At 41.9% G+C, this 25,982-nt stretch overlaps 1 protein-coding gene across 1 annotated transcript; it reads right to left on the bottom strand.

Annotated features, from left to right (window-relative positions):
• Positions 1-5,231: 5,231 nt before the first annotated feature.
• NSL1 (NSL1 component of MIS12 kinetochore complex) lies at positions 5,232-25,916 on the bottom strand. The gene is made up of 6 exons (XM_067564994.1): positions 25,635-25,916; positions 21,279-21,363; positions 13,990-14,120; positions 11,769-11,823; positions 7,188-7,255; positions 5,232-6,642 (listed from the first exon to the last, which is right to left on the bottom strand). Exons 1-6 carry the CDS (start codon positions 25,899-25,901, stop codon positions 6,370-6,372), a joined length of 879 nt encoding a protein of 292 aa, XP_067421095.1. The 5' UTR covers positions 25,902-25,916; the 3' UTR covers positions 5,232-6,369.
• Positions 25,917-25,982: the final 66 nt, after the last annotated feature.

Genomic DNA, 25,982 nt, shown 5'->3' with positions numbered 1-25,982 from the left:
CTGTGGTTCTGAGACGTAATGTGGACATGTATTTTACTTCGGGGTGTGCACACCCAGTGCACCGGAGCTGGAGAACTTTGCCTAGCAGTACCCATAGAGATGCGGTGCTCATGCCTCATAGCCTTATCCCCTCCAGGTCTACGAGGTGGCAGTACCCTGACCCCATTCAGTTCCTTCACATTGAATCCCCAGACACTAGACTGATACAGAGGGGATGAAGGGTGGGTCATGGAATATACATCTGCATCACATCTCAAAGAACCATTTCTTCTTCAAGTAGATACAGCCATGTATTCCACTTAAGTGACTCACAAGCAGTACCCAGAGGAGGTGTCTGATTATCTAAACAAGGATTGCAGGACTCAGATTATCTAAACAAGGACTGCAGGACCACCTTCCCAAATTTTGCATCAGCTTTGGAGGATACAGTAATGGCATAGTGGTTTGTATAAGTATATATGAACAACCACGTGGCAGCCTGTAGGAAGCCACTGTGGCCTCCCACGGAGACAGAACCGGAGGAAGGACGCCCGCGCTCTGATTGGCTCAACTCACACCCTGCCCTGGAGTCTGCCCAGCAACAAGGGACCCGGGCCGTGATAGGACAACCCAACCAGGCCAATTGGCTGCCGCAGGGCGGAGCCCCAACAGGAAGGGGAAATACAAAAGCCTGGCCCCTGAGCTCAGTAGGCCCCAGACTGCTGCCAGAGGCAGACGTGCTGCCGAGCCAGCAGAGGCCTAGGCCAGAACCTAGCCGCTGCCGCCCCCACCTGGGCCCGGGGATTGGATAGGGCCCTCAAGGAGCTGGACAAGGCAACCCGGCCAGGACGACTGGGCCGAGTTACCCCGACCCCGGGGCCGTACTCCGGAGCCACCTGGCTGGGCTGAGACCCCAGAGCAGCCCTAGTGGCGGGCACCCCCGGAGGCTGGGCTGGATTTGGAGGAACTGCCGGCTGCCGAGCCCCTCCCTGCAGCGGGACAGGACTTGGAGGAGCTGCCCGAGGCCGAGCCATTCCCCACCTCTAACGACCTGGAGGAGCTGCCCCCTGAAGAGGAGCTTCCTGCCTTACCCCCCATTGATGAGGAAGGACTGACGGCGCTAGACCAGGTGGACTATCCCCGTGCCGCGGAGGAAGCAGGTACTAGGGTCAGTGGGGAGGAAGTAGCCCAGGGACAGCCACGGCCTGTGGCTGAAGCCGCCTTATAGCCGGTGTGTTGCGGCGGGAGCCCCGCCGGCACAGTGGCAGCCGCTTCTGCCACTGCTAGGGCCCTGGGCTGGGACGCAGTGGAGACGGGTGGGCCTGCGTCCCCCTCCCCTTCCCCTTTTCCCTAGCCACCCCAGGAGAATTGCTCTCCTCACCGCGCCTGAAGCCCTTGCCTCCTTTGCTGACCCTGCCTGAGGGCCTGAGCAATCTGCCTCTGCTCACCCTGCCTAGGGGTTGGAGCCATAGACTCCTGGTTCGCTCGCCCTGCCTGAGGGCCTGAGCGATCTGCCTCTGCTCACCCTGCCTAGGGGTTGGAGCAATAGACTCTGTGCTCGCCCGCCCTGACTGAGGGCCTGAGCGAGTAACTGCTGCTCACCCTACCTAAGGGCGGACTATTAGGACTACTCACTCGCCAAGCGCGAGCTATTCCCTGTTTGTAGGAAGCCGCTGTGGCCTCCCACGGAACAAGAACGCCTACACAGCCCCACAAATGTCCGATATTGAGAGGTCTCTGAGGAACACTATTGACATAGAATGAGTTTGCACCCACTGAGGTGTGATTGAGACTATTTTATATGCATTTAGAGATGTTTTGTGAAGAGACGGCTTGCCCCTTCATGCAATCCACATATGATACAAACAGGAGATGAAGCACAAAATGATTTAGTCTTAGCCAGATAGAAGGCTAGATTTTGGCTGACATTTAACGCATGAAGATTCTGCTCCTCTGGAGATAAATGAATGCAACTTTGGAAAGAACACGAGTAAATATGTCTGGTTCTAATGAAACTCAGAGGCCACTTTAGATAAAATTTTTGGGTGTGGTCGTAAAGACACTTCGTCCTTGGAGAATTGCGTACAAGGAGGCTCAGCCATCATGGCCTGCAATTCACAGACTCTCCCAGTGGATGTTATCGCAACCAGGAATGCAGTTTTCTGACATAAAAGTGGAAAGGGACAAGATGACAGAGGCTTTAACAGAGGTTCCATTAAGGCTGCCAACACCGTCTTAAGTTCCCACAGAAGGGCTGGCTTTTGGACCGGAGATGAAGAAGCCCTTTTTAGAATCTTGCTATCAGGGCATTGCAAAAAACTGATCTTCCATCAATGGGGGGATGAAATGCTAAAATCGCTGCCACATGCAATGAGCAAAGTGCAAGGCCCAAAGACACAACAAGTACTCCTGGATGCACCGGCCCTGCTTCCAGAGACTGCAGAAGGGGAACATTGGGGTGTGGTGCCGACAGACCCAATGGCTCAGCAGCTCATCCAGCCAACGAGGCTGTGAAAGTTCAGCCCTGGCAAAGTCCTGGTCCAAGGGAGAGGTTGTGACAGAAAAGCAAAGGAGGTCCATTGCTGCCAGCGTGAAAACTGCCAGCGCCAGCATCACCCTCATCGGTACTGGACTCCGATTCCATACTAGCTATATACAACTAGGAAAAACACTAACAGTGAAAAATTGTGAGGTTAAGAACCATCCAGAACTTTGACTCCAACCACGAGTGGTAAGAAAGACCTGGGGTGGGGGGAGAAAAAAGGGGGAGAGGTGCTAGGGCAGTACTGCCTCTCATAGCCAGGGGAGGGGATAGGGCCACGGAGTGCAAGTACCACTCCTCTACTGGTATCGCTACTCAAATTTCTCCAGCTTTGGTGGGCTGGGTGCACACACTCAAGTGGAATACACAGCTTCATCTACTCAAAGAACTTCTAATGTGCTCTAGCAGGATCCACACACAGTTAGCAGTATGCTGTAGATTCACACAGCTTGCCACACATTAGCTCACCACGTAGACAAGGTGTTTGTGAGCAAGCAGTGCACAGCCCTTGCAGAAATGCTGTAGTTTGTTTGGTGGTGTAGTTTTCTTTGGGGAACCTGTGGCAATGAGCAAGAGTTTGCTCTCTGCCTTAATCTTCCCAACTAGAATTAATTTTTTGGGAAGAGTTGCTACCTAGAAATTGGGCACTGGTGCTTGGGTAGAGATTTCTGAAAGAGGAATTTATTTGCATGCTCTTTGTGAGCACCTCTATTCAAGAACCAGTATATAAAGTGTAAATAAAACAAGTTACAACAAAAACATAGCCAGACTCTGCAGCACTAATATCTTCTCCAATGGGAGTGATCTGCAGGGCCCCAACAACTGCTGCTGCTTGAGAGAGTGGCAACAATTTTTATCAAATATACAGATATATTACATCTAAAATTAGAAAATCAATGGGTCAAAAATCCAGTTTATAATGGAAATGTGGTTGGATCTTGGACCATCAAGAACAGTCTTTCCTTTGTGGAGTAGGCATCTCTTGCAGAATTCAAAGGCTATATTAAGAAAAACTGCCAGACGTCTCCTGATGCAATACCAATTTACCCCAAGTTAAAAATAGGAGTTTGACTGTTGTGACACTTCAGTAAATGCACACTTCAGACACTTGCCTTATAACACTGCTGATTTCTATGGAAAGTTCCCTGAAGGGAAAAAGTATCTTAGAAAGAAAAATGAAGCACTTTGCATATTCAGACCAACTAAGGAAAAAAAGGACAGAACACTTGAGGCCATACACAAGGAATACTGCAAAAGTAGAAAGGGTCAGTCTTTGGTTCACATTTACAAATGCTAACGTATTTACCATGTAGTTCATCTTACCATGTAACATCCACTCCAAAGAGAAGCCTCCTGGCACCATCTGCTTTTATCATGCCCTCTGCCTGCAAGCTTGGCCCATGGTTGTCTCTGCAGATCCTGAACTTCACAGAGCATTCCTGTTCAGACAGTCTACCCATAAGATTTAGTGATATTTTTGTTTCTTACCAAGTTGCCCTTTGCTCAATCTGCCAGCCTCATTTTTCCCCCCTCCCACTCTGGTTTGTGTCTTCTACCACACCACATCCTGTGTTAGGAATGTTCTCCCTACCCCAGAACACCAAGCATCTATACTCACTTCATTCATATCCCTCTTGAAATCCCACTTTTCGTGGAGCCTTCAAACATTGTCAATATGATGCCATCACCAGCTCACGTTTTTAAAAGTAGCTCCAAGATGCTCTGCTCAGGTTCTATTAAGGTGTTTACCTGACTTTTGCCTTTCAGAATGCTTGTTCCTGGGGCCAGGGGCCATGTAAAGAGCAAAGACACTGTTGGTGTTTACCTCCGACTGTTAAGGAAGAAGAGCCAAATGCTCCCTGAAACCATCTACAGATTTTCTTATGTCAATCTATTAACGTAGGAGTTGCTTAGATACTACAGTGATGGATACCAGTACAAAACCCTCAAATAAATACTGCTCATATATTGGTCTTAAAACTCTTCCTTTTCTACTTGTATCTGTGGGGCTGAGGGAAGAGGAGCAGAAGGAAGTGAGAAGAATGCATGTGGATCATCAAGTGGGTGAAGTAATGAGGTGGTTGGTGTCTTCTTATCCCCACCAACAAAAAAGCACACGACAATCCTGCATAATGTAGGTGGATTGTGTTCTTGCTTTCCTATCTATATGCTAAAATGCCAACATATTTGTGATCCCAGTTCTGGACCTCTCAAGTAGACACTTCTAGTTATAATGAGCTATGTAGTGGTTTTAAGAAGCCAAATAAGAACCAGAATAGGACTAGTATTGTAGCCAAATTTTGAACACAGATTACCAGAGGTACTAATACACTAACCTACTACATTCACTACCAGATTAGATATACCCAGATTAGATAATTATTCTTGAACTGGTAAATAAACTATATTGAGATTTTACACAGTATTTTTTATTAGTTTTATTTGCTTTGTATAATAGCAAATTTCTATTTACAAATATACAAATCATAAGTGCAACATAAAAACAGTATTTATGTACAAATGTTCAATACACAATTTCTCACTGTGCAGTAAATTTAGATTTTTTTAGTCACAATATTTTATTAATCTAAAATTTGTCATGCATTTTTTCTTAAAGATTTTCAGTCTCTGAAAGACTAAGTGGGGACTATCCTTTCCCTTTTAACTGAGTGTACTTGATCAGTGAAATTCTCCAATAAAGAGTAATGAGAGTTATTCAGTACGAGAAAGCACTTTGCATGTTACAGATAAGGTTATATTGAAAGTATATGTAATTAGAAGCTAGGAAAGTTATACTAATGGCTTTGACTTCTGAAACATTTCAAATATAAATGATTAATGCAAACTGTTTAATTTAAGCTGCAATCTTCTAGCTATCCTGTTATAACATGCTGAAACTCAGATGTTGAATAGTTCAGCTTGATATTAATTTACTTTTATTCTACATTGATTTAAAAGTCTAGTCAAAAATATTTTACATACAACTATATTACACACACACACACACGATTGCTTTGAGATCTTCTAACATGTAGCAGTATCCTCTAGGGATCCCAGAGGGGGTGCACTTAGACATATGTAGTTCAGATGACATGAAAATGCAGATGTGAGATTACAAGACTGGAAGGGCCTGATTTTTGTTCAAAAACCATACTGCAACTAAATACACAAAAATGTTATTAAAATTCCATGTTTACATAAAAACATGGATTATAAAAAATAAGCAAACCCATCCAAATTTAGAATAAAAATAATTGTATTAGAAGGACCAGTTTTGCAATTGCACATGAATTTCATAAATGAAAACTATATCGCTATACAGAGACGGTCATGTTTTAAAATTACTTTTCCTCATCAATTAAAGAGAGATCAACAGCCATCTAGCTAACTATATGTAAGAGTGCAATACAATAGGTTCATTCTCCAATCCTTTTATACACATACTTTATGCATGAGTAGTTCTATTGAATACAATAGGTCTACTCACATGCATAAAGTTATAATGTGCATGAGCACCTGAAGGATCAGGACCAGAGTCTATCCCTATAATAAAAAAATACAGCAAGAATTGCAGACTAATCTATGGCGTTCACTATTTTGAAGGACAGAGAAAAATCTATGTGGCTATAACTGCATTCTAATGAACATCTCTGCTAATGGACATGTTTTCACATGACTAGGTTGTAACGGTAAAAAAAGAAAATATAAAAACATTAAAGGCTACACAGCTGCTTAAAAATTCTCTTTTTTTTAAAAAAAAAATCTATAATTCACTGTCAGAAAAGAATACAGTTGAACCATACTATGGACATGGATAGAGTAGATTTTCAAGCTTTAAAGAAAAACTTTCATGTATTCAGAGTAATTTTTTGTCGCAGTGGATAATTTGTCTGTGGTGAATCTGTAGTTCTCTTTCTTTTTAAAATAGCATTAGAATTTTTACTGGCAGCAGTCTCTGCTGGTGTGACTTCCATTTGTGTTATAAAACTTTGGATTTTATTTTCTTCCTTAGCTTTACAGGCAGCAAAGACTTCTTGGCGGAGCTTGCATAGTTCCAAGATGGGCTGCAAAGTTAATGCTTGGGAAAATCCCTCTGCTCTTTCTATCAATGCTGGCAGGGACTACAAAACAAACAAACCAAACAAAAGTATCTCACAGCTCATGTAAGGAAATTTCAGTGCAAATTTAAAGACTAAGCAGAAGAACATATGAACAGTTTATCTAGAATAAATATGGTGGAAATACTACAGCTCATTTCAAATTTCTTACCAAAGTGATAAAATGCCATTTAGTATATAGAGTCAGTACCATTCTTCTAAAATGATGGTTTAATTTTCCAAATACTGTAGGTACAGAAATCTTTAAATATTTACAACACTGGTTATTCCAAATTACGAAAATACTTCTACAGCTCTTTCACTGTGAGTCTTAACAGAAACATAGAATGCTTGCTTTTTTGACTACTGCAATTATGTCCTATAAAGACGTAGAGTCGGTAATTTTACAAATACAGATGGTAGATTTTTGTACAAAAAGTGATATATTGGCTAGTTAGAATTTCTGCTTCATCAGGCAGTTTTACAGCATTGATGGAAAACGTGTTAAATGCTAGGTGACAAAAATCATAACCAAAGATTTCCTCCCAATAGGCATACAGAAACCTTACCTTCATTGCCTCACTAATCTGCTTGGATGTGACCCCTGTTACCTGCCTCAGATTTGCCATGTGAGAAGCTGCAAAGAAACACAAATACCAAAAATATTTTATTCCCCCAGAATTATGAATGGATAAAAAGCCCTATTCAAAAAACGGGGGGTAGACGGGAAGAAGAGCAGGAGAATCACTAACGGTAATTGAAAAAATAGTGTTAAAAATTATTAAATACCAGCTTTGTCTCTTTCTAAGGCATTTTGCGATTCAGTATTTTGTATAACAAGATACTAAAAGAATACTCTGCTTTGTAAATTTAGTGATCCCATTAATAATACTTTGACAGACTATCCAATAGCAGGGAAAAAAATAAGCATCCCACGGGTTTCCCCAGGATTCCCATCACTTAAAGACTGAGGCAATACATCAAGCCAGTACTGCTTCATGTCATATTGTACAGCCCTTTTTTCTCATTAAGCATTCAGAGAAGAATACAGTATCCACATCAAAGGGTTGCCACAAGCCAATCACAGCTTTATTCACTTCAGAAAAATATACAGCAAATGTTTACAAGTAATCTTCCTACACTGACATCAAACCCACCAGCTGTTATTTATATACATTTGCAGGAGAACTAATTTTGAACTAACTGAACTAAACATTTTTTGAGGGTTATGATTTTAGGGTCTTCGAATATGAGCATACCAAACATACAATGTACAATATGAGCTATAAAAGGTAGCACTTTTGATTCTACTTTATGAGAAGTAGCTAACACACCCCAGGTTCTCAGATTGTCCTTGACTGAAGCCTCCTAAACATTTTAAAATACCAGAGAAGGCTAAGTAATGGTTTGTATCTTAGGATTTCTTGAATAACCTGTATAAATAAATGTACTCCATGAAACCACAAAGGAACTCCAGAGGCACTCTCTAGAAAAACAGTTCTTATTCACTAATATATATAGGCTGCTGTTTACTATACATGCAGCACAATACTTGTTAGCAACATTTATAAAATTAGATTTACCAACTGAAAATATAGTATGGCCTCCCATAAATGTCTTAAAACTCACCTATAGCACAGGCCTTACTCTCTCAAAACCTGGATGTGGACAATCATTTACCAACTTCAACCCCTAAAATTATGATTCTCTGCTAAGTTTTATATGGCCATTACTCCTCCTAGTCATTTGTTTTGTCTAGAGGCCTCAACTAGGTCCAGATAGGAAAAGCAAGATATAAGGTCTTTGCTGCAGAGATCTTGTAACCTAAATTAGACAAACACAGGAAACAATGACAACACGAGGTGGGGAAAGAAGGACGAGAAGAGAAGACAATAACAATAAATAAAACCTTGAGACATGTTTATGAATGTTAAAAGATTGTATTAAATTAGAAAATAAGGTAGGGCAGAAGAAAAAATTGTGAAAGGGTCAGTAGTGGAACGTTACATAAAAGTAGCAGGTTTGATGGAAGGTTTTGTTGTTCCTATACAACTGGAATTGGTGCCTTCATCATTTAGTTATGGTTAACCTTTTCCACTCAGCAAAACTTAATGAGTGATGAGATAAATCACTCCAGAAAAATTAAGAATGCACTATAAGCAAAATGGAAAGTTGTTCTATTAGATCAATTTGGAAGGAAAAAAGGAGTTTGGAAGAATGAAGTTGTACAATAGATGCAGAATGAAGGAAACACTTTCATTTTACCATATTGTGGCAATAACAGGATGAGAGTCTCTATACAAATATTAGTTCTTGTGATCACTCTAATGAGCAGGAAAATAAAAAGTTGGTATGATTTACAAGCTAGAAGAATAGACCTATCAAAGACCTATCAAGCTCCTCATCAGTCTATCAAAAGCAATCTTGCACTCTTGTCTGCTCTAGTAGGAAAATGAGGACTCTGTCCTGGGAGGACTATTACTAGTGGAGACTTAATCTGATTTCCTATCCAGCTGTCGGACTGCATAATCCAGGAATGGCAAAGGATGCTAAAAATGCCAAAATTACTCACACCTTGGGAGGCAAAACTTTTTGCACAGCAACCCCTCTAACTGAATAAAAGCTATGAATGGACACTCACCAAAAAGGATGGTATGTCTGTGATAGGAAGTTTTGATGACAGGATACAGAATGATGGAAGGCTGAGCAAAGTAAGGACTCCCCCAGATTGAGGGAGAAGACAAAAGCAGTTACTTGAAACCCTTCTAGGAAGTCAGGAACAATGGCACATAGCATGTTAAATGTACTCAATCTATTACAGTTTAGGTGTACATGGAGAGCATTATATTCCTCATTGTTCTAGGGTTTCCAAAACATAGGGAAATGAAAAAAGGAAATGAAAGGTATTGAGTAATCTATACATTTTTGGTTTCTGGCCGCTGCACTTACTAAACTGGGAGGTATTAACTTCCCAGAGACTGTGCAAATACTAAAATTCAGCACAAACTGTACTTTTTTCTTATATAACTTGCTGTTGCTTTGTTTAAAAAGAGCAACAAAACACAGAATGCCTATTTTTCAAAAAATTAATCTAAACCTGCAGATCTGGATACCAACTCCACCACTGAAAAAAACCTCAGCTATGGAGTGAAGTTCTTTACAGAGTCTGCTGGCACTTTGACTACACAAACTGGCATTTCTGGGAGCAGTCTCCTCTCAGTTAGAGACGAAACATTGCCTAAAATAAACTCAGATCAGCAATCAGACATGGAAGCTTCTAACAAAACTTCACTTCAGTCCTAGTTAATGTTTCTATTTGTTTAAACATTTTTATATTGTGTGAATGAGACTGTGCCACCAAAGCAAACCGAGGACTTTGTAACCACTAGGTATGATTAACTGTATTCAAAATGCTAGAAATAAACCAACACCCTTTTAAAAATAAGGTAGTGAAAATAATCCAGTTTGTAAAAACAACCCTTGAAAGACTGCATCCTATGCGCGGCCCTTAATGTTTTATTTGTTCTTAACTGTAAGGTCCTTAGGGCAGGGACAGTGTCCTATTTACGAAGTACCTAGTACACTTATGACACTGATTAAATAGCTTTAACGAAGCTGTCCCATTTATTTAGCAAAGTGTCCCATTGACGTACTTTAAAAGGAGCTGTACTGTATTTACTATAATTTTTAAGAAAAATCAACTTTTTGCCACTCAGTACTGAACGATAACAGCATGTCCAAAGATGTGTACTTTATGCTTCTTTACCAGGTCAGCCAGTTCTTGGCTATTGCTTGCCTCTTGACTAAAGTTGAGAGCCAAGTGGTATTCTCATAGGTAAGGTTAAGATTTTGTCATGGTTATTTTTAGCACAAGTCAGGGACAGGTCACGGGCAATAAACAAAAATTCAGGAAGCCTGTGACCTGTCCCTGACTTGTGCTAAAAATAACCATGACTAAATGGGGCTGACCGGGGCAATGAAAGCCCCAGCCCTGCTGGGAGATGGGTAAGAATTTGCCTCAGCTGACAGCTCCGGGACCCCCCACTGTCCATGTAGCTTGAAACACCAGGGAAGGCTGGGAACTCCGAGCCTGCGGGGCCCCTGCCACCCCTGGGATTTGGAGCTGGGGAATCTCTGCGGAGGCTTGGAGCTCCGGGTCTGTCCCCCAGCCGCCTGTGGCAGCAGGGAGCTGTGGGGAGTTCCCGCTGCCTGCGGTTGCTAGGAACTGCAGGGATCTCCCCACTGCCAGCGGAGGCAGGGCGCTCCAGACCCTCCCCCCATCAGGGCCAAGAACTGTGCCTCCCCCCTGCCGCTGCTAGGAACTGTGAGGGTCTCCCTGCCACTGCCTGTGGTGGCAGGGAGCTCTGGATCACCCCCACGGGAGCTCGGAGCTGCAGATCACCCCGCTGTCCATGGCAGTTAGGACTTGCAGGGGCCACCCACAGTAGTAGGGAGCTGCAGAGGCCCTTTCCACGAGGGGCAGCTCAGATCTACAGGGCCTTGCATTGGCTGGGAGCTCCAGGCCCTCCCACCACCCTTGAGAGCTCCAGCCCCACTGCCCCAGGATTGAAGCAGTAAATGTTGCGGAGGCCTCTGGAAGTCACTGAATCTGTGACTTCCATGACAATCTTATCCTTACTCATAGGATATAAATAGGAGCACAGGAATTGCTGTAATGGATCGAGGAGTGATCCATCTAGTTTCGTATCTTGTCTACAACAGTGGGCAGAGGAAGGTGTAAGAAATCCTGCCACAGACAGTCATGGGGAAATCCTGACTCTCAGAAAGTATCTGCCAAACCCCCACCATTTGTTAGTGGCTGATTTTTGCCTTGAAGCACAGTGTGTAATAGCATGAAGATTCAGGACAGGAGAATGAGAGGCGTGCTAATACAGCAACACAGCAGTATGCTCAGATACTGCAAGCTTCTGACTAGATCTGCACAGTTACATCCAGAATAGAAGTGTATTTAAATAACCAAGTTTTCTTGTGTAACTATGCCAACTGAATGAACAGGTTAAAAAACCTTCAGTCTGAAAGTCACACTTGAAAGAGAAATTGTATTGGAGTTTCTTAAAACCATTTTCATTTGGTGATTCAGCTAGGTAGTGTTATTTCTATACATATGCACTGTCATGATGAACACTTACCTTGAGAAAGCTCAGGTTTTATCTCTTGTGGCTTTACAACAGGCTGGTAGAGCTTCTGCATACATAAAAATAAATCCAAAGTATTTTTCATTCTGAAATATTTTCTTTGTTTAAGTAGTGTCTTAATCTATGTTTGCACAATACTTAGCACCATGGGTTACTTTTGTAATAAAAATGGTTAGTGGGATTAGTGTTCTACATCCAATACAGAGAGCTGCTAGAAATAGTGATTTAATTAGCTCCGTCAGTCCCTTTCTTATTTAAATGTATATAGTCACCATCTTAGGCTTTATTTTGACAAACTCTAAACTCAGTTGTTAGTACAAGGGAAAGCAGGAATTTTAGCTGAAGTCTAGACATTTTGGGAGAAGCATTGCCAACTGCTGCATGATTTATGAAACAGAACTGCAGAGCAGAAGTAACTCTTATCCTGATCTGTTCACAATTTTAAGGGGTGACTTGTAGTGGGGAAAATATTTAAATATACTAAAAATGTTTTCTAACCATTGAAGATGTTGGAACTGTTCAAGAAGCCTGGACAAACTTGGAACAAAGGGAACTTTTATACAAAAAGCTATTAATATGGTCAACCAGTGTCGGTTTCCACTGTTCTATCTTTGCAAGTATTTGTGTATGAATAAGCACATTCTCCCTCACAACCTAGGTTCTCCTGCTGTTTGACCTGGCTATGAATCTTGTGATCTGACATTAATTAATTAACTGCAGCAGAAATGAAAGTAACAGTACAAATTCAGCATTATGATTTTACTTTAGGTCAAGTGAGGAGCAAAGATAGCCTATGAGGGAGAAAGGAAACGTATTTCAATACAGACATCTTCAACAGTTATAAATACTAAAAAAGCTTTCTAATACAAGGGAAAGATGAACAACATTTATAGTCAAGTCTGACCCATGAAATATTTTCCCCACTACAAGTCGCTTCTTAAAACTGTGAGCAGACCAAGATAAAAGAGTTACTTCTTTCTGTCATTAGTCACTTATTGGAACAAAATTCCTGGGGCTCACACACTTTGTTAGCAAGTCTGGAAATACAGACAGCAACAGTCCCAAGCGAGGGAAGTATACAACTTGCACTGCTCAAGCATTCTTTAATGGATTGACTTGAAGAACCTTAAAGGAGGCTGCCTCCCTTTGGCAGCTGTAGGAAGAATGCAACACTTGTGCAAAGCTGGTGTGGGTGTTTTTGGAAGGTGTGTTTTTTAGAGAAAAGCATAAGGAAGCCCATAACAATGAAGTTCCAGGGCTACTATATGAAGCCACTGCCTCAAGAGACATATACTGAGACGGTGGTGGTAGTGGGAGCATGTTGTGGTGCTCACGATGACTCCTTACAGTCAAAGATCAGGAAAACATCAAAAACTACTGCTCAATAACGGTTGAAAAGAAAAAGTCACCACATTTATGTAATGCTACATTTTAACAACACTATTTTTTGCTGAAGAATTTGGATAGAACAGAATAATCTAATTAGTATGACTGAAAAACCTGAAAGGTCCATCAGTAACAAAAGAAAGTGGAGAGGGGTCTTTGGGGCAATTACTTTAGGACTATTGTAAAGCATAATTAACGTTCACTTTGTAATCTGAAAATATACTAACTACTGCAACAAAAAAAAAACAAAAAACCCCTAACTGTCTTGCTGCAAAAATTGAATAGCAGAGTATTGGAAGATCTTATTACTAAGACTTCAAAGCACCTTTTAAAGAAATCCTTTTTGGCAGACTACAACATTCTCATATCATTTAGCATTTTTTCTTGAAAACTCTTTCCATGGCAGATACATGACTGATTTAATTACAAGTTCCTTTGCTGCCAATTTGGAGAGTGCAATCCTGCAGGCAGAATTCCCATGAAAGTCAACAGGAGTTGTCTGAGTAAGAATTACAGGATATGGACCTAAATCAGTAACCTGGATCTGTTTTAATACCTTTAAGAAAAATGTAATTTTTCTGGATTGTATGGAAAACACTTTTCTACCTTATATGATGCACTGCAGTTTGTGCATAACGTGAGAGGTATGTCAGTCACGTACCTAAAAATTTATAAAGAATCAATGGCAGAGTTTTGAAGATAATTGGTATTGCAACTTGAGTTCTCTGTCCTAGCCACTGGATTGTCAGATTCTTTCTATTTCCCTTCAAATGCAAATCAATGGAATAGAATTAAATTATGCTCTTCATCAGAATCACAAGATACTTACCAACATTTCTTGCTCCGCTTTCATGGTTTTGATGACATGTACTAATATCTTTCTGGGACACTGCTTACGCTTCGTAGCTGTCTCTACTATAAGTTCGTCAAACTGATCTTCGAGGATTTTGATGTCAGAACCTAAATTCACAAGAAAAACAAGGTGACATAGTACACAATTATTTTAAGAGCGTCTTAAAAAGTACTAAAATTCTTACAGGAAACTAAAGAAAAAAGCAAAATATTGGTCAGCCCTTTCCCCTAACAGCAGGCATTGGAATTTCTCATGGCAATTAGTTTTCTTACTGCTATCCCGTTTCAGGGTTATTATCTGCACTAAAACAGTGCTTATAGAGCCCAAGCAGAGATCAGGCCACACTTTGCAAGACTGTACAAATGCAAAATGAAAATATAATAATCTCTATCCCACACTGATTACAATTAAGTAAATTTAGCTAGCTACAGAGTGTAGGGTTGGGGTTACATGTTTTTTGGAGACGTTAGCATCCGTTGGTCTAAGTCACGTAAAGTGAGCCTACATTCTATGAAGATTGTCCTTTCCCCTCACAAGTGTATACAATACAGCAAAGCCATACTAGAAATATAAAGCTGCAAAAGGTATATGTGCTAGGTGCTCAGATTCCACACGAAGTAGAATATAAATAGAGATTGATTCACAGACAGACATGACATGGGACTGTCTAAAAGTAAGAGTTCTAGAAAGCACTAACACTGAAAGTCATCTTAATAGTAGAACTGCATATAGATCAGATCTCACATGTGATACTAGTTTCCTGGATGCCTTGAATTCTTCTGAGAAGCTTTTGATTTTTGAGAGCATTTATTGTTGCTAAGACCTGGGCTACACATTTTAATTTTGTACTGGTATAACTATTTTGGTAAGGGGTGGGCTTTTATTCCAAAGTAGTTATACCAAGGCAACCCCTAGTTATTCCCTTTTGTGATGAAGCTATACCAGTATAAGCTCCTTTATACCACTATAAAACATCCACACTAGGGGATGTATTTTGCTATACTAGTGTAGTTAAAGCAGTACAACTTCTGTGAATAGACAAGTCCTAAGAGGCTAGTTCTTATGAAAGAAACAGCTCCCTGCAGCAAAGATAGTCTATGTTGGACCAGTTGACTATTAGAAGTGACTATTGATCCAAAGCCCATTAAACTCAGTGGAAAAACTCCCACGGATTTCAGTGGGGACTAAATCAGGCCCTCAAGCTCGACAAATATTTTGTCAGATCTACTAAACCCCATTGCTTTGATATTTGTGGCAGCCTTTTCAGACATGTATTCAGCCTGAAGACATGTGCTACACTTCAGACAAACTTACACTTCTTGAGAATTATTATGAGGTGTGCCGTAATGTACAGTGACTCAGAACAAAGGCTGGCTATTTTTAAGACACTGTCCTTCTTCCAGCAGTAATGGCTGATATTCTTCACTACATTTAAAAAAATAATAATTTAATTTTCTGAGGGTATGCAGGTTGATAATCCTGACACTGAATTATGCAATGAAAAATATAAAAAAAATATAAAAAATTATATTTTACCACCATACTTTTACATACACCACACTTATGAGTTGATCTTTCTGTAATACATATGTTTTTTTCCCCTAAGAATAAATTCTTAAAAGTATCAGACAGAATATTCAAGGCATTTTTCCTTTGGCTGTAAAGTTAGAAGAGGAGTGTTATGTGAGTAGTGTTTACAGTATTAGTGTCCTATGATAAGTTCTTCGCTTCTCAAATATTGCAATTAAACTTGAGAATTTTTAAAGCTAAAAGCTGTTAGATTTATCTGAGGTTTCAAACAAACTTGAACCAGCTGCCTATGTTATTTAAAGTCACATAATTGATCATTATACCAGCTATATGATTTTATATAACCTATAAAAACTAGAGTTACAAAATGAAAGGAAATGGAGCTAGGGTAATGGTTACAATCCTGTATTCTAAATGTATGTGATTCAAAGGCTGAGCACATTTTAGATGTGTTCAGTGGATTAGGGAAAGACAGAAATTCAGCACTCTCTACTGGTCAATCTATGCACCATCAATGAATCTGGAAGAAATGCCAGTGGGCAAAACAATAGAGCAGCATGGAAAACTGTTTTCCCATTCCATGAACATTTATGACATTTCAAAATATTTCTTATTCTGCATTGGAACAAAACCAAGTCCTTCCAAAAATTACCACAAAAATAACAGACACCTCAACCCCTTCAGGCAGGTGCCCTAACCACCAGGCTGCTGACTATTTGGGGCAACGGAGGGAATTCCTCTCTATCTGTTGGAGCTGCTCTACTTTGGCTAAAGAATCAGTTTGTAACTGGTGCAATAAATATGTACTTATTTATACAAAATGGAATAGCTCTACATCTGACCCAGAAGTTTTGATTTGTTGAGAGCAAACAACTAATGCTGTGCTCTAACCTTGTTTTCCCCATCAAAGTAAGTGGGTTACATACACACACAAATTCACAAGACTTACAAAATAAGAATTTTTGTAACAGATTTTGCACCACTGTAATGAAAGTCAATATTTATTTTAAAATGTAAAATATTTCACCTAGAACAGTATTATTAATTGCAAACAAATGCAGACTTGAGTATTTCTGGTATGTTTCAACAGATATTCCAGCATGAAACTAGCATCCACATCAGTTCAAAATGATCCAACATGGGTCAGAGTGAATCTTCTCTAGCTACCTAGTAAGAGCTTTCAGATTTTTTTTAAACAGGGAAAAAAGTCTTCCACAAAGAAAAATGTACTCCAATAAAAAGTGATCCACATTAAAAACAAACAAACAAAAAAATCCTTCCATAAAGAAAATTTCCAAGATTATGCAAAATATATTGAAAAATACTAATTTACAATGGTCTAAGTCAAGACTCTCTAAAACAGAATTCATTTTCTCAGGTCCAAACTTTCTGTCAAGAGGTAGTGATTCTGGAACACAGCTTGGCGTGTTTCCTCAGCCTAGATCTTCAGTTGCAGAGTTTATAGAGCTTGCTGATCAAGCACTGGTTCAAGGAACTCTTCCTCCACATTCAAGTCAATACCTGCGTTTCCCGTTTCACTCAGTTGAGGGCAGCAGTTACACAGGAGGAAGAATACCTGAGACTAACATGTATAGGCAACCAAACCATATGGATTGGGTATAAACTGGATGGGTATAAACTGTTCAGGAAGGACAGGCAGGGGCGAAAGGGGGGAGGAGTTGCACTGTATGTAAGAGAGCACTATGACTGCTCTGAGCTCCAGTATGAAACTGGAGATAAGTCAGTTGAGTGTCTCTGGGTTAAGCTTAGAAGCAAGAACAATAAGCGTGATGTTGTGGTGGGTGTCTGTTACAGACCACCAGACCAGGAGGATGAGGTAGATGAGGCTTTCTTTACTCAACTGGGGAAAGTTTCCAGTTCACAGGGCCTGATTCTCATGGGAGACTTTAATCACCCTGACATCTGCTGGAAGAGCAATACAGCAGAGCACAAACAATCCAGGAAGTTCTTGGAGAGTGTCGCTGACAATTTCCTGGTGCAAGTGCTGGAGCAACCAACTAGGGGCCGTGCTTCTCTTGACCTGCTGCTCACAAACAGGGAAGATTTGGTAGGGGAAGTAGAAGTGGGTGGCAACCTAGGCAGCAGTGACCATGAGATGGTCGAGTTCAGGATCCTGATGAAAGGAAGAAAGGGGAACAGCAGGATACGGACCATGGACTTCAGAAAAGCGGACTTTGATTCCCTCAGGGAACTGATGGGCAGGATTCCCTGGGAGGCTAATATGAGGGGGAAAGGAACCCAAGAGAGCTGGCTGTATTTTAAAGAAACCTTATTAAGGGCACAAGAGCAAACCATCCCGATGTGCAGAAAGAATAGCAAATATGGTAGGCGTCCAGCTTGGCTTAACAAAGAAGTCTTTGGCGAACTTAAACGCAAAAAAGAAGCTTACAAGAAGCGGAAGCTTGGTCAGATGACTAGGGAGGATTATATAAACACTGCTCGAACGTGCAGGAATGAAATGAGGAAGGCCAAAGCACAATTGGAGTTGCAGCTAGCAAGGGACGTGAAGGGGAACAAAAAGGGTTTCTACAGGCATGTTGCCAACAAGAGGAAGATTCGGGAAAGTGTAGGCCCCTTAAAGAAAGAGGGAGGCGACCTAGTGACGGAGGATGTGGAGAAAGCTGAGGTACTCAATGCCTTTTTTGCCTCTGTCTTCACCGACAAGATCAGCTCCCAGACTGCTGTACTGGGTGGCACAGAATGGGAAGGAGGCAAACATCCCGCAGTGCTGAAGGAACAGGTTCAAGACTATTTAGAAGGATTGGACATTCACAAGTCCATGGGGCCGGATGCAATGCACCCGAGGGTGCTGAGGGAGTTGGCTGAGGTGATTTCAGAGCCATTGGCTATTATCTTTGAAAGCTCGTGGCAACAGGGGGAGGTCCCTGACGACTGGAAAAAAGCAAATATAGTGCCCATCTTCAAAAAAGGGAGGAAAGAGGATCCGGGGAACTACAGACCGGTCAGCCTCACCTCAATCCCTGGAAAGATCATGGAGCAGGTCCTTAAGGAATCCATTTTAAGGCACTTGGAAGAGAGGAAGGTGATCAGGAACAGTCAACACGGATTCACCAAGGGAAAGTCATGCCTGACCAACCTGATTGCTTTCTATGATGAGGTGACTGGTTCTGTGGATGTGGGGAAGGCGGTGGATGTGATATACCTTGACTTTAGCAAAGCTTTTGATACGGTTTCTCACAGTATTCTTATCAGCAAGTTAAAGAAGTATGGGTTGGATGAATGGACTATAAAATGGATAGTGAACTGGCTAGAGCATAGGGCTCAACGAGTAGTGATCAATGGCTCCATGTCTAGCTGGCAACCGGTCACAAGCGGAGTTCCCCAGGGGTCGGTCCTGGGGCCGGTTTTGTTCAACATCTTTATTAATGATCTGGAGGATGGGGTAGATTGCACCCTCAGCAAGTTTGCGGACGACACTAAGCTGGGGGGAGTGGTAGATACCCTGCAAGGTAGGGATAGGATACAGAGTGACCTAAACAAACTGGAGGATTGGGCCAAAAGAAATCTAATGAGGTTCAACAAAGATAAGTGCAGAGTCCTCCACTTAGGAAGGAAGAATCCCATGCACAGCTATAGACTGGGGACCGACGAGCTGGGTAGCAGCTCTGCAGAAAAGGACCTGGGGGTAACGGTGGATAAAAAGCTGGATATGAGTCAGCAGTGTGCCCTGGTTGGCAAGAAGGCCAATGGCATATTGGGCTGCATTAGGAGGGGCATTGCTAGCAGGTCACGGGAAGTGATTATTCCCCTCTATTCGGCATTGGTGAGGCCGCATTTAGAATATTGTGTCCAGTTTTGGGCCCCCCAATACAAAAAGGATGTGGACAAGTTGGAGAGAGTCCAGCGGAGGGCAACAAAAATGATTAGGGGGCTGGAGCACAGGACTTATGAGGAGAGGCTGAGGGAACTGGGCTTGTTTAGTCTGCAAAAGAGAAGAGTGAGGGGGGATTTGATAGCGGCCTTTAACTACCTGAAAGGGGGTTCTAGGGAGGATGGGGCTAGGCTGTTCTCGGTGGTGGCAGATGACAGAACAAGGAGCAACGGTCTCAAGTTGCAGGGAGGGAGGTCTAGGTTGGACATTAGGAAAAAGTTTTTTACTAGGAGGGTGGTGAAGCACTGGAATGGGTTACCTAGGGAGATGGTGGAATCTCCATCCTTAGAGGTTTTTAAGCTGCGGCTTGACAAAGCCCTGGTTGGGATGATATAGCAGAGGTTAGTCCTGCTTTGAGCAGGGGGTTGGACTAGATGACCTCCTGAGGTCCCTTCCAACTCTAATATTCTATGATTCTATGATTCTATGATTGTTTTCTCTGAACACTAGAGCAATGGTGCTCAAACTTCATTGCACAACTCTCTTTGGACAACAAAAATTATCGAAGCCTGAGGGCGTCAGCCCTGGGGGGCTGCACCTGAGCCCCGCCGCCCAGGGCTGAAGTCCTCAGGCTTCGGCTTCAGCCCTGGGCCCCAGCAAGTCTAATGCCAGCCATGGTGACCCACTTTGCGGTCCCGACCCACAGTTTGAGAACTACTGCACTAGAGGGTACTAAGAATCCCCATTATTACAAATTAGAAGATATTAAAAACAGTAACTGCAAAATAAACATTTTCCCATTCATATATGAAACAGTATTAATATACCCAGTCTTATGTCACTGGATATAACCAAGGATGCCAATCCCTGTGATGTAAACATACTTGTCTCAAACCAGTTCTTGTGAGATACAGTCAAACCACCATCAAGTTAGGTAATGCTACAGTAATTTCCTAAAGTAATATCATTTTTGCTCCCCTAGGATGCAGGAGGAACTTCACTTGTCATTAATCTTTGGCTGGTGGATTTGCAGGGGAGGGATTTTCATAAGGTTTGCATCCCCTGAAAAGTCTATTACAGGTTAACTATCACTGTATTTCTCTTCTTACTATCACTGGGAGGGAGATGCATCATAGGTTGAAGTGCCATGATTTATAAAAATTGCAAAGTAAAAAAAGATTGTTGTAAGTGAGTTTACTAGGAAGATCATTAGTTTATTTTTTTTTAAATTGGATTTATTTCCCATTAAAGCTTTAAAAATAATATCCCTATCAATTTATTATATTCCATTTAGTCAGTTGTTTCTTCTTCTGAAATTTTTACTAAAGGTGAATGGAACCGCAACAAGTGATCGTGTAAGATTATGTTTATTTTTTCAAACTAAGATAATCTTATTTTGTAAATATTGTACGAGTTGTTTTGTTATGAACTCTTCTGCAGGATAATTACCCTGGACATTGGTTATATATTCTTAAACTTCTTTACTTTGAAATATAATTTATCTATGTCATTTGTAATTCACCCATCAACTTGATACCTAAGTACCCAACAAAATGTGAAGTAGTAAGTGTTCTGCACAATTGAGTTCTTTCTCTCTCCTCCGCCCCCATTTGTTCCCAGGTTACAGAGGCACAGGAGTTTATATGTTTAAGGATTTTTTCCCCCCTTTTAATTTATTTATGGAGATTGTTCTAGGAGAAAGGTTTTATTGAAAAGATGTATAACTCATTAATCTGAATGCATGTAGGCTTGGGTTCAAGAATGATTTCTTCCCTCAGCATTACTTACATAATTTGCATCAACAACAGGAGGAACAATTGCTTGAGTAATATGTTAAGTGCTTAGAATAAAGTAAAGACATTATTAAAAACCAAACACACACCATTTTGAAGCTCAGCTTCATCTGAAGTTTCCTGCCACGGCTGTCCATTAATGGTAATATTCTCCTGAACTGCTGTTTCGAAGTTCTGTAAGAAATTCACAACAATCCAAATGCTTGAAAAATTATGCTTACTAGCCTATCAGTGTAATGTAACACAGCTAACAAATGAATTTAAAGAACTTGGTAGAATCCTTGCCTGAATGAAAATGCTGAACAACGTTCCCTTGAGTTATTTTTTTCTGTGTGAGACAAATTATACCTTAACACAAGTTTAAAACATCAGAATGTGGTCTCTTGATCTAAGATAATCATTTATTTCAAACACACAGGAAGAGAGGACAGGCAAGAAAAAACTGAAAGTAGAAGGAAAGGGTGCTGGGAAGGAAAGTATGAGAGCACTCTGTAGCCCATCCCCGTGTCTGGCAAGAGCAGCAATGGCTGTGGAATAAGGAGAAGTGCTGGGGTCCTCTCCCTGACTTGGCAGCACTAGGCGTTAGTGAGAGTAAGAGGGGGAAGCCATAGAGCAGGTGCAGCCAACAAGCAGACCATGGACCAAATCCAGACCACCAGACGCTTTTGAACAGACCCTGAAATCTTTTTATTTGCTTATATTATCATTGTTATTATTTTCTCTGGAATCTGGACCTTGAGTATACCTTGACCAAGAAATCTGGACCTGGACAAAAAATAATTGACTATCTCTGCCATAGAGCAATATGCAGCTACCATTGTCTATAGGTTATCCTACACTTTCCATTATAAGATCCTTTATCAGTTGCTTATAACTTTGTCAAACAATCAGTCTGGACTGAAAATTTTCATGCCACGTGTCTGCCTTAGGCTGAATTTTTTGGTATATTTCAGCTAAAAGAGTTCAGCCATTACCAAGAACAAGGTTAGGGGGAAATGCATTCTTTGTCCACCTGAAAAAAGATTCTCACAGCTATTTTGTTGAGCTTTGGCACGTCCATGCTTTGGCACAGAGACTTGATATTTGGCAAGTAGGTAACCATGGTGTCAGGGACATATATTTTGCTATTCCTGTGGAAACCCAATCAAATTCAGCCAAGTTAGAACTGTGCAACCTTATATCAGCCCACTTGCGCATAAGCATTATGATACAGCTGTTAATTAAAGGATCCCCTACTTTTCCACAGAACCCTCCTCTCATCCACTGCATAGGATGGATGGTGTGAACTAAATAGGTAGTGTTTCAATACTTTCGTTTCTAATCCTCATAATTTAAAGTGTGGCCCCCAGCATTATTTACTTCACATCATCCAAACCCCGCACTGAACACAGAATAATTAATTTCCCTTTGGGCTTTTATGATGCTCTCAAAATAGTAATTTAGCTCTTCACACACACCATCTTAACATACCTGTGAGGGATGCTGGCATTATTATCCCTTTTTTACATATATACATATAAGGTATAGAAATTAAAGCTAAAAGGGTCAATTAATTTTGGGTGTCCAAATTGAGAAGCCTAGGACCTAATTTTTCAGAGTACTTAGTATTTTTATAGCACTTTATATGGTCAGACCATAACTCCCATTGATCTCAGTTGTAGCTCTGAGTGCTCAATATGTCTGCAAATCAGATTCTAGGTGTCTGAAGTTGGGTAGCTAGAAAATGAGGTGCAACAAATTAGTGCCCACCTGTGAAAAGTTTGGTTTAAGTGTTTTGCCCAGCATCATGTAGAAACTATGTGGCAGAGATAAGGGGTGCACAAGACCCTCTTCTCTCTTCCCGTACCCCTCTGCCACATTCACACATACCTTACAATTTCAGCAACAAATGGGGGAGGTAAGGGGTCATTCATTATACAACCCTAATTTATTCCCAGAGTATAGTCTGTCCCATACACTGAATGAGGTGGGGGTCCTGTAGAAAAATTAGGATATGTTCATATGATTAGAGACTGTATCATAATGTATATACACAAGACACATACACAGAACAGCAAGGAGTGACGGACAGCAGGAGCAGAGCACACTACCATGCTGACACCACAGGCAGGAGGTTGACTGACTCAGATTTGAGGAGAAAGATCAGGGTCAAGTCAGAAAAGCTTTTGACCCTCGTTGGCTGGGTTTGGATCCAATTTTTATTCCTGAGAAGACGTCGACACAAGGAGGGCTGAATCAGAAAGAGGAAAGATGGTCAACAGGTTGAAAGTGCTAGCCTGGGACCCAGCAAGTGTGATGGGTTGCATGGGCAACCTTAATTCTGGCATTAGCTAATTTCTGCAAAGTCAAGCACTCAATCTTAATAGTCTTTTAATGTACTGTTATTAATAAGCCATTAAGAGATGGGTATGAAGACACTCATGCAGAACCCATACAAGTTCACCAATGAAGCCAGGTTTTCTTTTCCATGTGAGACAATTACAAATTCTAACCTCTAAAGAAGATTGCTTCTGTTGTAGAGTTTGGGTACTGGCCACTTCTTTATGGTCTATGACTTTTCTCAGAACATGAAAACCACAAAAATAAAAAAAGAACTGGATGGTTTTCCTGTTTCATTAACCCATTTAAAGGGATAGCAGCAATGTGAACTAGAGTCAATTTAAAAAAAAAAGTGAGTTGAATTAGTTTCAGGTACTATACATTCCCCAGAGTTCTTCTGACAAGATTTATGGATTTACAATTATATTCTCCTATTCCCCCCCTGTTCCTGTATGAAAGACCCACACAAGTATTAGGGGAAATAAATCCAATCTCCCAATCTGAGCCACACAGATCTGAGCACCATTGGGCCCCAAAGAAGTCAATGGTGCTCTGTGTGCACGCAACTGTTTGGATGGCAGGATCAGGGCAGGATTGACTGCACAGGAATAATAGTGACACTGACTATACACAAAGCACACTCAAATGTTTAAGACAAAGGCAGAAGTACAGACACATTTCCCCCTCTAATCTTTAAAAGCATGCTGACATCTAAGGATACAAAGCATTGCAGCGGTGACATAAACATCATTATATTAGAATTCAAAATGATCATGACAAACTGGAGACCTGGTCCTAAATCAACAAGATGAGATTCCATAAAGACAAGTGCAAAGTACTATACTTAAGGGAAAAAAAATCAAATGCACAACTACAAAATGAGAATAACTAGCTAGGTGGTAGTTCTGCGTAAAAGGATCTGGGGGTTATGGTTGATCTCAAACTGATGAGAGTCAACAATGTCATGTAGTTGTGAAAAAGGCTACTATCATTCTAGGGTGCATTATATCAGGAGTGTTATATGTAAGACACAGTAGGTAATTGTCTCGCTCTACTCAGCACTGGTAAGGTCTCAGCAGGAGTCCTGTGTCCAAATCTGGGCTCCACACTTTAGAAAAGCTGTGAAAGAGTCCACAAGAGAGCAACAAAAATGACAAAAAGTTTAGAAAACCTGATTTACAAAGAAAAGTTTAAAACAAAACTTAGCATGTTTAGTCCTGAGAAAAGAAGGCTGAGTGAGGACCTGATAACAGTTTTCAAATACGTCAAGGGCAGTTATAAAGGAGACTGAGAACAATTGTATCCCATGTCCACGGAAGCCAGAACAAACAGCAACAGGATTCATCTGCAGCAAGGGAGATTTAGGTTAGATAGTAGGAAAAACTTTCTAACTATAAGGATAATTAAACTCTGGAACAGGTTTCCAAGGGAGATTGTGGAATCCCCATCATTGGAGATTTATAAGACCATGTTGAACAAACACGGGTCAGCGATGGTCTAGGGCTACTTGGTCCTGCCTCAGTACAGGGGCTGCAGTAGGCGACTGCTGGAAATCCCTATGAGAAGCCTACGAACAGTCTCACCAGCGACAGTCCCCTCAGCCCCTACCCAGGAGAAGGCGGATATTGATCAGCGAGGGGGTGGGGTGGGGTTACGTCTCCTGGCCCCTGGGCAGGCCTCGGCCTCACTAGGGGCATCTCCCCACCGCGGGGCTCTGAGGCAGGGGATGAGGTGGGGGTCTAGGCTCTAGGCCAGGAAGGCCGGGCTTTACACTTTCTACATCTTCTAATTATAAAGATATGCATAACATAAAATATAAGGGCAGAAGATTTCAACTTATTTATTAAAGTTGTCTGGTCTATTTCTCAAGGCTAAAAAGAAAGCAGGAACTACTTGAGGCTGTCTCCTCATTTCTCCTGTTAATATCTCTCCCTGACCTCGGCAGCGATAAGCACCCTAAACAAAGAGAAGAGGAGGGGGTGGGTGATTTCAACAGAGAGCAGAACACTAAAGAAAACTAAGATGGAGTAACTGTGGTCAAGCAAACTATTATTTTCCTTCAACCCCCACTTTAAGACAGGCCCCACGTCCCCCACCCGGCCGGGCCCAGGACCGCGGGCTCTTACCCACAGCGCGTCCCCCAGAGCCTGCTCCCGGCTCTCGGCCCCGAGCGCGCCCGGCTGCCCGTCCGCCAGCGCCCGCAGGTAGGGGCCGCACAGCTCCAGCACCTCGCCCACCCAGCGCTTCGAGCGGCAGCGGACGCGCGGCTCCCGGCCGGCCGGGGAGGGGGAGGGAGAGGGAGAGGGCGGCGGCAGCGGCGGCGGCGGCAGCTCCGGGCCTTTCCCCGTCGCCTCCATCGCTCCCGGCCGGGCCCGGGCCGGGCTTGCCGCCATTTCCCGCTTTCTGAAACCGCCGCCAGCGGAAGCGGAACCCGCCCGAGCCCCCGGCGGACCGGTGTCTCGGGGCACCAGCCC

Source organism: Emydura macquarii, unplaced genomic scaffold (genome assembly GCF_026122565.2).
Source record: "Emydura macquarii macquarii isolate MOO-44397 ecotype Brisbane River unplaced genomic scaffold, CSIRO-AGI_Emac_v2 contig_2676, whole genome shotgun sequence".
In the NCBI taxonomy this organism is placed as follows: Eukaryota; Metazoa; Chordata; order Testudines; family Chelidae; genus Emydura; species Emydura macquarii.
Note: the sequence above shows the minus strand (reverse complement) of the source record. Positions and strands in the feature narration are given on the sequence as shown.